This window comes from Cricetulus griseus, chromosome 8 (assembly GCF_003668045.3).
Source record: "Cricetulus griseus strain 17A/GY chromosome 8, alternate assembly CriGri-PICRH-1.0, whole genome shotgun sequence".
Taxonomy (NCBI): Eukaryota; Metazoa; Chordata; class Mammalia; order Rodentia; family Cricetidae; genus Cricetulus; species Cricetulus griseus.
The window spans coordinates 82768106-82781843 of NC_048601.1; the positions used below are offsets into that span (position 1 = coordinate 82768106).

Consider the following 13738-nt stretch of genomic DNA (forward strand, 5'->3'; position numbering starts at 1 on the left):
GTCTTCAGAAGGGGGTGGGAGTCCATGAGAATCCCAAAACAGTATAGGCTGACGCCGAGCCCTTAGCTACCTCCCACAGGTTGATCAAGTCCCTATCACTGAAGACACCTTGTGCTTGGACACGAGACTTGGAGGATTTGAGATGGATCTGCCCTGAGGGAGTAAGGAGAGATGTGACATGGGAGGACTCATAGGGTGATGGGGTGTTGGAGGGAAAAAGAGAAAATGATTAATTTATATTTCAATTAAAATAAAATAACTTTTTTTTTAAAGCAAAGGAGCAATCTGTTTTTTTATGAGATGCCTTCCTTTTGTGTGTCTTCTCTTGGGGAGATGGGGATAAACATCTGTGCATGACAAAGGCAATAGACCGAATAAAAGATTCCATGCATTTCCACTGTGATGAGCCAGTGAGGATTCTGGGACAACTGACAGGAGCATGAATGACCCGAAGCCACTGTGTCACCAAAAAAGCCTACCCAGGAGTCATGATGTCTCTGTGTCCCTGCAGCTCCCTGCCCAACTTGCCAGCAGCTCCCCTGGACAGTTTCCTCCCCTAGCAACCACTGCTGTCTGTCTGCTCCCTGGCAGAGCCTTGCAGCTTGCAGTGCTTCCTGAGCCTTGTAAGTCCTGAGAGTTATGAATCTCATCAGTTACCTGGGTCTTAGGAACTTCCCGCCCACCCCTCTCTGAGGGGATGCTTCAATTAACTCTTACTTATTAAGAGGAAATAGCTACAAAGCCGATCTTTTTAACTCAAGAAAGAAAAATAAAAGCAGGGGGAAAGGTGAAGGAAGATGCTGGGAAGGAGCCAGGAAGGGAAGGAGAAGCTCTGCAGGAGGAATTCATTCTGTCCAGGGGCTGTCTTTTGTGGGAGCATTGTTGTTTCCTGTTTCATTTGGCTTTGTTGAGACAGGGCCTTGTCCCGTAAGGTGACCTGGAACTCTCAATCCTCTCCTCACTCTCCCAAGTTCTGGGATCAGGGTGATGATAACAGTACCCATTTGTACTTTAATGTCTGTTTGTCTGATATGGTTGAGATGGTGGGGAAAGGAAGAGAAAATGGGGAGCATTTCAGCCCTTGGATGCTGTGACCACCCTGTTACCAGTTCTATTTGAGACCAGTATTGATTGCTTATCTACTAATAAGAGATTTAGGGCTAGTGGGTTAGCTGATAATCTTGTCTTTTCCTCTTTAGTCTTAAATTGATGGATAATTTGACCTCTATGAACAAAACTGATGAGAAGAATCACATCTCCATGATAAACCAACACTACAAGCGGGAAATGGAAATAACACGACTTCTGAAAATGCTGTGACATCATTTCTGTCGAAATCTGTTAGCTTTCAGATGCTGAACTTCAAGCCATTCGTCTTTTACAATTCTACTTGGCACACTCATTTTTTGATTCAGCCACATAACACAGGAGACCGGCTGTTCTTCTGACTTTATGAGATCTACCAGCTTTTCATAGCAGGGGTCCAAGCCTTAAAAGTCTACATGTGGATTATAGACACACACAGTTTAATAACTAAGACACCATCATTTTCTTACTTCTCCCAAACAACACACCTTTATGTTTCCATCAATAATTCAATTCATGAATTAAAATATTCCATTAGTCTGAAGTTTGGCAGGCCTTTAATACTGTCCGTTTTAGAGGGAAACAGCATCAGATGACCTTTCTTTATGTATAAGACCCTGCCCTATGTCCTGTGGAGGGAATAAAGAATAACCCATCCTCTCCCTCCTGCCTTCCTGGGGCTTGCAATACCTGTGAAGAAATGAGGAATTTAAACAAGGAACAACTATACCAACTGGTATGTAGAAATTACAATTCAAAGAACAAAGATGACCAACCTCTGAATGATTTTAAAAAGCAAGGACCATGACTCAAAGGCTTTAGAGGCCTTGGGAAAGGAAATGGAATTCAAGTGGGGGCTTTCAGGACAGTGGGTATTTTCTAAGGATAATGGAGATAGAGAATCAGAGAAAAGGCATAGCGAACACAAATGCAGGAAAGCAAGGGAAGGAAACAGCTGTGGTATTACAGGTGGTGGCACTTCAGTGAGAAACAATAGGAACGCATACAAATTGTGTCTCTGAGCAGACAGCAAGTACTGAAGATGGATAAGTATTCAAAACACTAATAGGAATAAGTTTGATTTGTCCTTAGATTTCATATGACAGTGGCCCAGGGTAAATAACACTAGAGGTAAAGTTCTCTGTAAACAGTTTTGACTGAGCATTTAATAGTGAATCGCCAGTGTGAGCTTGCCTATGTCTACAAAATCATGCACAGCATCCACCAAAACTTAGGGGAGAAACAAAATCAAAAACAAAACAACAATAAAACCTCCTTTTATTATTTAAAAAATATGGTACAAATAATTTTATTTAAAAAATCCTGGCCCAACAAGATTTGACTTTAATCTCGGGAGTTCCCAGCCTTACTTAAAAATGTCTGTTCACATATTATCCACCCTCTGAAAAGAGGCAGGACCCTTGAATGGTTCAGCTTGAGATACCTATAGAAATCATATAGTCAGTTTTACCAGTGAATTAATGGGGAACCCAGAAAAATTAAGTGATTACCTTGAAGTAACTGCCTGCTTGAAAGAAAACTAAACATAAAGGCAGTCACCACTAACTTACACTCTATTGCTTCATCCACATGCCTTGATGTCTAGTTATCCTTCCTAAAATACCAATACAGAAACATGTATATAATTCTGCATAGGTACATATCCTAGGTGATATCAGATGCATCTGTCTCCTCTCTCTGTCTCTATCTCGGCAATTTCTTTTCACTTAATATTTTATTCTTCTCATCCTAAATGTATTTAAAATCTGTGTACTCATAAGCAAACCTGTGTGTGCAAACATATGAAGCACCTGGTTATCTTTTCCACAAGAATGAATATATATATATATATATATATATATATATATATATTCTTTTCTGTGCATTGATTTGCTCATTCAGTCATATTTGATGAAATGCTTGACCAGTGAAAAGCTGAAGGCTCATTTATGCCTTTATTTTCATGGTTATGTTGCATATTCCTTATAGTAGAATATGTCCTGATACTGCCTACTGCTCCCCTTAGTCTTTGTTTCCAGGTTTTGCTCCTACAAATAACACTTGAAGGAACATGTTGATTATCATTTATCTTTCTATTGAGTCTGCTTCATTGGGTCAGGGGTGTGCTTTAACAACTAAACTACGTCCCTGGAAAAGCTTGAGTGAGATGCTCTGTGTCTGCAACTGCTAAGATCCTTTCCTCCACTCAGTCTCCCCGAGCCACACATCTCTCTGCCTTTGCAATGCAGTTGGTCTAGCATAAATCTCACTGTGCGTTTATCTGATGGCAAATGAGCGTGCCCTTCTTTTCTGAAGCTCACTGGTTATTGGTTTCTTATTAACTGTGCTTTCCCACTTTGCCTACTTTTCCAACAGATTATTTGATCTCCTTTTAATTCTTAAGGGCTTTTGCTATGACACAGATATTTTTAAATACCTTCCATTTTTGCAAACTTTTCCCCCTCAAATATGTAATCTAAAATACATTTTATGGAACTTTTTGTCATGCAAAAGTTTTGAATTTCATGCATGTAGCTATACATTTGTTTTTGTTTGTTTGTTTTCATTTGTTTTTCTTAATTTATGCCTTATCACGAAAACCACGACTGCTGCCACTATTTACAATGATGGTTCCTAGATTTTATTTCTTACATGATCTTTATTTATGTCTTACATTGTAATGCCTTAGTCCATATAAGTACATCTAGGATTGTTTTCAACCAGAATATAATTAATAAATCAAACCTTGCCTGTCTTTCCTTTTAGAGCAGCTGTTCTCAACCTTCCTAATGCTTGGACCCTTCAATACAGTTCCTCAGATTGTGGTGATCCCAACCCAACCATAAAATTATTTTCATTGCTACTTCTTAACTATAATTTTGCTACTGTTATGAATCTTAATGTCAATATCTGTGTTTTCTGATGATCTTCAGTGATTCCCGTGAAAGCCTCATTTGACCCCTGCCCCAAAGGGTTATGACCCACAGATTGAGAACAATCATTCCGATCATTTACTAGTCCTTTCTATTAGATCCTTTAACAGACTTGAAATGCCCCTTAGTCCAGACTCATTTCTGGATGCTCTGTTGCAAAGACCCTTCATCTCCTCAGGCCTGCTCAGTGCTTCACAAAGTTAGTCCCAGCGGCACTGAGGGATTTTACTTTTCCAACAAATCAGATTACAATGATGACTTCTGAAGTAGTTATGGAAGGTAGTTCTGTTAAGAAGTCATTCAATATGCAGCACCTGATTGTGAGCAGAAACCAGTCAGTAGAAATAATATTAGTACAGTTAGACTGGTTTTTTCAGTCTTTCTACCTCAAGTAGAGTTTTGTATCAACAGATATGAGAAATTTTTTGGTGGTTTTTTGTTTGGTTGGTTGGTTGGTTGGTTTTTGTTTTATTTATTTAGTGTGTGCGTGTGTGTGATTTTGTTGTCATTTGCATGTTTGTCATTCCTAGCAAGGGAACCTGTGTCATCTGCACCTCATGCTAGGAGCTGCTCTGCTGCTGAGCTACACCCTAATCCTTTTCTTTTAAGATAGGGTCTGATTCCCTTGCCTAGGCTTACCTTCCACTTGCACTCTAGCCTGAGCAGGCCTTGAACTTGTGACTCTCCTGCATTTGTCCTCTGAGATCTGGCGAGATAGACCTGTACCACCAATCTAGTTTCAAGCAGACATGTTTTAATGAACTTACATGATCTTACAAAAGTGGCAGTTCAGTATTTATTTCCTCCTGAAAAGGGTTGCCATATTAATGATGCTGTTTGCTTCATTCCCTAGGCCAGTTCTCCAGAGGACTCATCTCGATGTCTTCCCCTTGAGTTCTGACTGCTTCCCGGTGGAAAACATACGTGGGACAGACACTGGAGTGCTCTTGGAGAGAAGTCCATGGGGACTGTACCCGACCCTCTGAGAGTGACTAAGGCCTCCATGGTGGCAGCTTCTGGAAAGGAAGAGAGTCGAGGAGAGCTGCAGAGTATCGCCCCACAACAGGCTCAGCCCGAGAAGAATGCTAGTGGCCTTGGCAATGCCCCTGCTGAACTCAGCCTCAGGCTCGGCGCAGCTGCTGGGGCCCTGATGCAAGCTTGTGTGCATGAGACCAGCCAGCAAGACATGGCAGCCCCTGGTGTGCTGCATGAGGTGGCACAAGTGTCTCCCACACACAACACTCCCGAGGACCCCCAGCCACAACGAAGCAAGGAGCTGGCAGCGCCAGGCCCGGATCCAACTGCAGAAGAGGAACTTACATCGGCACCGGTTTTAATGGCAGCCGTTCAGCATGCTCACCGTGCCATCCGAGGTGACCTGCCAAATCCTAGCACCTCTCTGGTACCTGAAGATTCCTTGGTGAAGTCAAAGGCAAACTCAAACAGTGCAAAACCTGAGATGTCAAGTTGTCCTACCAGGGTCACCTGTTGCAGCAGCAAAAATCAAGTGCTCTGTGATTTTCCTTCTCCAGAAAATACGCAGGGAATTGTACGGGCTTCAGATCCTGCAATGGGGGTTCACGCATCCCCTTCCGCAGACAGACCTGATGGGGAAGGGCAGAAAGGCAACAGTAGTAACAGCACAGTAGGGTCCAATGAGCCTGTAGCAAGAGGAGGGTGCTCAGAGAATGAACAGCCTTCTGCTACTGCCTCAGACACCACAGGTGAAGGGTCTGAAAAGCTTCCCCCATCCCCCCTCACCAGCGGAGATCCCACTTGTTCTCCAGATGCAAAGAAGGCACCGCTGCTAGCACAGCATCCGGTGTCAAGGTTCAAAGAAGCCGCTACTATGACCTGCCAAGCTGAAAGGGAGACTAAGGAGGTCCCTGGAAGGGCTTGGCAAGATGCTGAGGTGCAGGCAGTGGCAAGTGTGGAGAGCAGGTCTGTCTCTACCAGCCCCAGCATCCTCTCTGCGTTCTTAAAGGAAATTCCTGCTCCTGAGCCGGAGAACGGGCAAGAGCAGCTACGTGTAGTTTGCCATGGTAAAGGCAGTGGAGGCCACTCGCTGGAACTCTCGAACAGCATGGCAGACCCCCGGGGGTCAAGGCAGTGCATTGGCATTGTGCCACAGGTGCACATCCAGCCAGCTGCTGCCACTCCTGCAGCTGTCCAGGGGGAATGCAAACCGGAAAACAAACCAGGGGAAGCCTTTAAATCCTCACTGATGGCCTCCAGTCAAAAGCAGGATACAGAGAAAGATGGGCAGTCTTCAGCAAGCGAAGAGGCACCCTCCGGGCAGCCTACAGGTACTAATCCTGGCTCCCAGAAAGCCAGCCCCATTGACACGATTTCCCCCTTTGCTGGAAGTCAAGCTGAGATAAGTCATGGGTTAGTGAAAACGACAAATGACCACAAAACTGAGCCAGACTGCAAACTACCTGACTTGCGTGGAGGCGCCAGTAAAGATGACCAGCTGGAGAGCTTGAATCCCACTGATAACAGAGGTGCAAAGGACGGGAAGTCTGCTTCTCCTCACATTGTCAAAGAGCACACAGCTGGGACCACCTGCACCCTAGACGCCAAAACCCTGCTACTAAATCCTAAACCTCAAGAAAATGAAGGCACAGGACCAGAGGCCAACCTTGCACCCTCCCCAGGGCGGAAGAGCCAGCAGAACACCATGGAAGAACACAGACAGACCAAGACAGCCACGAGTCTGAGCCTGCCATCCGATGGCACAGGCGACTCGAGCCCGGGCTCTGGCAAGAGGACCCCTTCTCGTTCGGTCAAGGCCAGCCCACGCAGGGCCAGCCGGGTGAGCGAGTTCCTGAAGGAGCTCAACGTGACGGCAGCTGCTGCCCAGGTGGGGCTCACACCTGGAGAAAAGAAGAAACAGATGGGTGCAGACTCCAAGCTGCATCTGAAACAGTCCAAGCGAGTCAGGGACGTAGTGTGGGATGACCAAGGCATGACCTGGGAAGTGTATGGTGCTTCCTTGGACCCAGAGTCCCTGGGAATTGCCATCCAGAACCATTTACAAAGACAAATTAAGGAACATGAGAAGCTAGTTAAAACACAAAGTGGCCAGATTCGAGGATCTATTTCCTCAGATTCTTCTTCAAATAAGAAGCTCAAAGGGAGACAGCAGGGCGTTCTGCAGTCCATGCTGCAAAACTTCCGGCGCCCCAACTGCTGTGTTCGCCCCGCCCCATCTTCTGTGTTGGACTGAAAGGAGGCAGCGCGCCCAGCTATATGAGTTGTGGTATTCCTTTTGTCTGTCCCTGCCAAAGTTTAAGCGTTTGGGTTTCTGTTTTGTTTGGGGTTTGTTGTCGTTGTTTTCTTAAGAGACCTGGGAGTAAAAGCAACTATTAAGTTTTAAGACTTAGCTATTGCGAACTATCCAGTCCTCCATAAATAAAATGCCATTTCACATTGACAGAAAGAACACAAGAAGTGGAGGAAAGCTTGGAGATGGTCTGCACCCCTAATTCAGAAGAAATAATCTCACTGAATTTTTTTTAACACCTAATTGTTTATACAACACATTTTCACTACACGTGAGCCGTTTGATATCATCACCTCAGTCTATCACAGGGTCGTATTGCCACTAAAATATCTGCTTTACATTAAAACTAGCAAAAACCACTATTAGGAACACTGTGATTACTTCTACTATTACTGAAGTAAGGATGCTAGTACCACAAAAGTTTAAGTAGTTCATAAGAACCTGAATATGAAAAACTGAAACAAACTCGATTTATTCCTGGGACAAATAAGATGAAATGAAAGTAGTCAAAAGCATTTAGTAACAACTATGATTTGGCTATAATCATCTGAAGCTAACCATTTTTATGTGAACAAGTTCTAGCTAGAAAAGTTAGCTATGCCTGTACCAAACAGGAATTTAAATCTGTACACTTTTCTGCACTATTGCAAAGTGCGTCTCTGTGCTTCTGAGCAAATTAAAATGGTATTTTCTCACAGTAAACAAAGTGTCCATGACTCGAGTCATGATATGAAGGATAACAGTAAATTTTGAATTGTAAATTCTTCCTCTGGTAACAGTTTCTGCTTCCTCAAATGTACAACCTAGATTCCTTCAAGATTTATCTTTTTGTTTTGTTTTTTTGCTTTTTTTCGAAACAGGGTTTCCCTCTGTAGCTTTGGAGCCTGTCCTGGAACTTGCTCTATAGACCAGGCTGGCCTCAAACTCACAGAAATCCACCTGCCTCTGCCTCCCAAGAGCTGGGATTAAAGGCATGTGCCAATACCACCAGGCTCAGATTATCACTTTTAAGAGATACACTTCAGAGATCTTCGTGAAGTCTTGAGTGTTGGGTGGCCATGTTCTCTCACTGGTTTCTACAGAAGGTTAAACAAGGGTGGTGGAAAGATCCTTGGGGCCCTGAGCTGAGTTAAGAGCAACAGCTCGCACACTGGGATTATATGGAGACCAGGCATTTGGGAAAGACCTTCCTTCCAGCATTCATCATCTCTAGTCAGTGCTGACCTGAAGGTTGCTGTTAACACATGGGACTAAAATGTGAAAGAAAGAGCAACAGTTAACTGCCTTTGCTGAAATCACTCCCAATGAGGCTCAACTATCAATGGTATACCCAAATATCTATTTTGGCTTTTTCAATTTATTTCTATTTTGTAGATTATAAACATGAAAATTATACCTGAGCTCTGAAATCGAAGCTGAGTTGCATTTGATTTCTAGGAAAACAATGTAACTGTGTATGTGGCTGCATTAATAGGCCACGGTGACAGCACCCTCTTAGTTGGAGAATGATAATTACAGTGTTATACTTAGAACTTACAATGAATTTTTTACTACGGCACATTTTCAGTTTCTTACCAATTGGCCTCTATTAAGAAAGCTTTATAAAGTAGAAATTACTGTCAAATTGCTGATCAAATTGCCATATTAATGATTGGAGATTTAGTATAAACTCTCTTTTAGTGTAAGTACTCATTTGTCTCAGATGCCTTTGCTGGGACTTAATCTGCCTCCCATCTTGCACACACTGGGGCCTTCTGTCACATGTCAGCACCCATGCTGTGTATACACAGAGTACCCCCCTGCCTACCCAGGAGCAGCTGTCCACAGGGCCCACTCCAGATGGCGAGCCCTAGCAATCCTTTGCTGTGAAGTGCTACAACAGGCAAGAAGAAAGACTTCTGATCAGCAATAATGTTGGTGGGTTTAGAGGAAGCGTAGCTGCCTAGACATCTCAATGAAACTGAGGACTGGAGAGCTGTAGGCATCTGTCCCAGATTCAGTAAATCAAAGCGACTCAGTTTGGTGTTACAGTTGTGCCTCTCAAATCCAAACCTTAGGAAGAAGTATTTGATTAATAAGTTTGGTTTTCTTTGGTACTAGAACTAAATTCTTAATTCCTACGAGACTCTAAAAAACATCACAAAATGGTAAAAAGAGGTTTTGTTCTTTGGTCATTTTGAATCTTATAGAATTGAAAGCTTTTAGAAACAGCACTGGAAATGCCTCAATAGTAAGCTGGGAACCTGTTCGGGTGTTTACGTCATGGTTCCTAACCCATAAACACTCTCATAGTAAAACCCTATGTTAAGATTTTCCTTCCCAAAGTTCGTGACACAGCATTTGACCTTCAGGACATCACTGGGACCCTTGCCTTCTTTATCCTGGGAGGCACACGGTGGCTTTTCTGGCACACTCATCATAGCTTGCTGTTCTTGCCTTGTCTGTGTAACATACACTAGTTTGGGAGTTGTTTGTGTCTGCCATTATCTTTTTTCAAATGTCATTTAGGCTTTCCTAATACATCTTAGATTTTGAAATATAGATAGTAAATGTTTTATTAAAGAAATAAATAGAAAATATTTCTTGCATCAGTAATAAAGGAAGTGAGAACTCAGGGTCTGGAAGTTCATTCAGCATTTTCAATGTAAAAATGCTATATCTCTTACAAAGAAAATACTAGAATTCTTATTTAGACTGTGATTATTCTGTTTCTGTGACCATGAGACAAACATCCAGCTTCCGCTATAATTCATTCATTGTGAATGATTTTATTACAACATCTTTTTGAATTAGTGGGTTTTGATGCCAAGGCCACCTGATCAACCCTTCATTTTGAATCAATGACATAAGATAAATATTATATTCTGTCAAAGTTAACCAGAAACCTGTGTATATGTATGTATGCCTAAAATGAAATAGTTGTAAAATGGATTCATGTTTTCCTACTTGACCAGCTCAGCTATCTAGAATGTAATTTGATCTTTGATGGTTTTTTATTCTTAGACAGCATCCAACACACATCATTTTGGATATCTGCATTCCCTATTTTGTATGTTAAATGTAAAGCTGATGTAAGTTGGACTGAAAGTGCATGAAAAACATTAAAGTGCAGAGGTTGGACTTTGTAAGCAAATCCTTAACCAGAGGTGGCTATCTCAAAGCAGAAAGATAAAGATAAGGAAATTGTCATTTTATTGGATCTGAGAGTCTTGGTGTTTTGCTGTTCCCAGTTTGCGCTGTTTTGCTTCATTTTGGGATCCTCCAGCATCTGGGCATGGTATATATACCACATCAAAAATAGAACACAATGAGGTTTCAACTTGTCCTTGTAGGGGATGTATGAGAGTGTGCTCTTCATGTCACTTGCCCGGCCATTTTTGTAGTCACTTTTACATTTACTGCAAAAACGTGAGAAATCACTGTCTCCTTTTACTCCTACAGTGAAAGTGTTTTTTAAAAGGTCCCCTTCTAGTGCCACATAATTCTCCATATTTCCTGCCTATTTTTTTCAGATCAGTACAAAGAAAACAAAACATTAGAATAACATCTGTGTATAGGTCTATGTGCTTTTATTGAACCGTGGCCAGTCATGGCCTTCTGTAGACTCAGACTTACTAATTATCTACAATGCTGCCACGGAGATGAGGATGTCTATTTTCTCCTGCTTTGTTCTAAGTGGTGTGTGAGAAATAAGCTTGGGAACTCCCCAGTGGGGTGACACCGAGAACTCTTAAGGATCTTAAGTGAACTGATGTCATTGTCACTGCCACTGCTTTGTCTATGTGACAAATCGGAAGCCTTGTTTCTGTCCATGTCAGTGTCACATTTCTAAGCATGCATTTTGTTTGCTGTTAGCACTGTCCCTTGTGTGTGGCCTCTTTGGTTGGTTCTTTCCAAATGCAGGTCACCTGCTGCCCCCCGGCAAATGAAACTGCAATCTGTGAATCTCCTGCTTCCTTAAGACTATACCCTCCCCTAACAAAATTCTGCAACTGATGAGTGATTGTAAAAGTCATCTGTGCAGAACATAGGCTTACAAATAACCATATAATTTTGAACAGTTTTGCAAAAATAGCTTTGTAAATACTGAAGCAGTTGCCCTTGAACTTTATCTTGCTTTTGGAACAAAAAGTGTTCTCCTGGGCTACAAAAATCAAATAAGTTTGATTTTCAATAACCAAGAAAATGAATGAAGAACTGAGGTGGGGCAATTATGTCTCACGATGATATCTGCAAGAGGTCTTTATTGCTATGTTCAATGCTGAACACTCACCAGCTCAGCTACTCACTAGCCACAACCGAATAACCTCTCTCAAAGTAAATTCAGTACATCTGTAAATGTATGTGTGTGTGTGTATATATATATATATATATATACAACAGATGATCCTGAAGCCACTTCTGCTGTTAGGAAAATCAAGGTGACAATAATTATAAAGGGTATCCAAATAACTGCAGACTCGGTGAGATGGTAGTGGGGGCCAGAATGGTGCAACAAGATGTTATTTCTACGTTTTTCCTAAGACCCAGATATCTCAGAAACCAATTTGAGAATAAAGGCTGTTGACTGTGAAACTAAAGCCAAGCAATCCATGCAATTGTACCAGTAAGTGCAACAGCACACGTTACGTAACTATAGTTTGCTCTGTGAAGATGGACTAGCTCAGAGGATATGTGGAGGGACAACTTTGCTTCCTGTTGGAAAGCCTGGTTCAGTGTTTCACATACGGAAGAAGCACCCATGACCAGGATCAGAGATAAGCTTGCATCTCTGTCTTATATCCGCCATGACAGAAGAGGAGCCACTGAAAGTCTTGCTGGCTTTAAATTCAAATCAGCTGCAACCAGAACCTTTGTCAAATAAAAGGACTGAATTTACAGGGATTTCTTTTCCTGGACACTTGCATGCCTTTTGCAATTCACTTAACTGGATATAATGGATTGCTAGACTTAGCAGTGAAAAGCAGGCTCCCAAAAGTACAGGAACGTGAGCCCTTTTCACAAAAGGAGCCTCGAATAATGCCTTACAGAGAAAGTCCTACATGATTTCTGAGTACTAATGACTCATCAAGTGTCTCTCTGGGTTCAAGTTCAAACTTAATTGGCTGCCAAGTATTAGGAATTAAGTCGTGAATTTTGCACTTCAGGAAAAGATACTGATGATCAACTAACAAAATGATAATTATGATGAGATGGTCTCATGAGTTACAAGTGCCAGGAAGAACTAAATGGGTGAAAATGTCTAACTTCTAGATCTCTTCAATGTGGAATTGTCATCAGGTGTTTCTCCCCCTAGGAAGAAAAATTATAATTTGGGTTTGTTTTGTTTTAACATTGCTGCTCGTGTTAACTTTTGTTATTTTAAAAATTAACCTGTCTCTTTTGGGAGCACATCTAAATATTAATTACTTTCTGTCTGATTCATGTAGCTTATAATAAGTCTTTGTGAAGTTGGTATATGGAGCAAACCACACCAGATGAGCAGAAGGAGCTTGTCTGTGTCTGGAGGCATTCTTACTGATTGGCTTTCTTTCGGGGCTGTGTCTCGGAGTAAGTCACTGTCTACCATGTCTTAAAATGACACATTGTGAAATGGCAGTGTCCTAGTCCTGCATCTCAGTCCTTAGATGGGAGGAATTCTAGCGCTTGCTGTTAGGGGGATCTACAAGTACCTCCTATCAAAAATGGCAGAAATCAACCTGGCCTGAAAAATCAAGAAAAACTTTCAAGTAGCAATTCTTAAATCTATATTTATTTACCTCTGTTGTGCTGATGTGTGAAAAACTATGTTGTGCATAATATACTGTAGCTGGTTGTGGTATATCTATACATTCTATAAGTGTGCACAGTCTGTGAGTGACTGCCACTTTTATGTGTAGAAAAAAAATAGCATGCTATAGCCCATTTAAAAGCTATTTCTTATTACAAGGTAGGCATATGTGGGAAAGTGAATAAAATCAACAAAAGAGTTCATGTATGTTCAGTGACAGAATTTATCCTTTCAGTTGAAGGTCAGTAGGGACCAGACTTGGTTTGTTTTTTGTTTCGTTGTTTGTTTGTTTGTTTTTAGCATCTGCAAGAGTAGCCACCATAATTACCACAAAGGCTGAATGGAGTGGTCTGTACATTGGCATACTAAATATGCCAGAGTTAATTTCACATGCCATTAGTCACAAGTAAGGTCAGTTCTTTGACCACTGGGTTGATTTACATTCCTCACACATCCTCTGTGCTAAGTGTGTGACAGTATATACATACCATGGGTGTGATTGTGTACATACCTTGTATGAATTACCTAAATTCTCTAAGCAGTTGCAGGAAAGCAGAATGAAGAAATAATTATTCAAAAGCCTCAAAAGGGCTAATCAATGTGTATTTTCATTTTCTACACGTAAAACGTATATATAGCCAAATGTAAATAGCATATTCAAAT

General features: G+C 41.8%; 1 protein-coding gene across 1 annotated transcript; it reads left to right on the plus strand.

Moving 5' to 3' along the window:
- The first annotated feature begins 4980 nt into the window (after positions 1–4980).
- Gprin3 (GPRIN family member 3) lies at positions 4981–7248 on the plus strand. The gene has a single exon (XM_035448665.1). The coding sequence runs from the start codon at positions 4981–4983 to the stop codon at positions 7246–7248; it is 2268 nt and encodes a 755-aa protein (XP_035304556.1).
- Positions 7249–13738: the final 6490 nt, after the last annotated feature.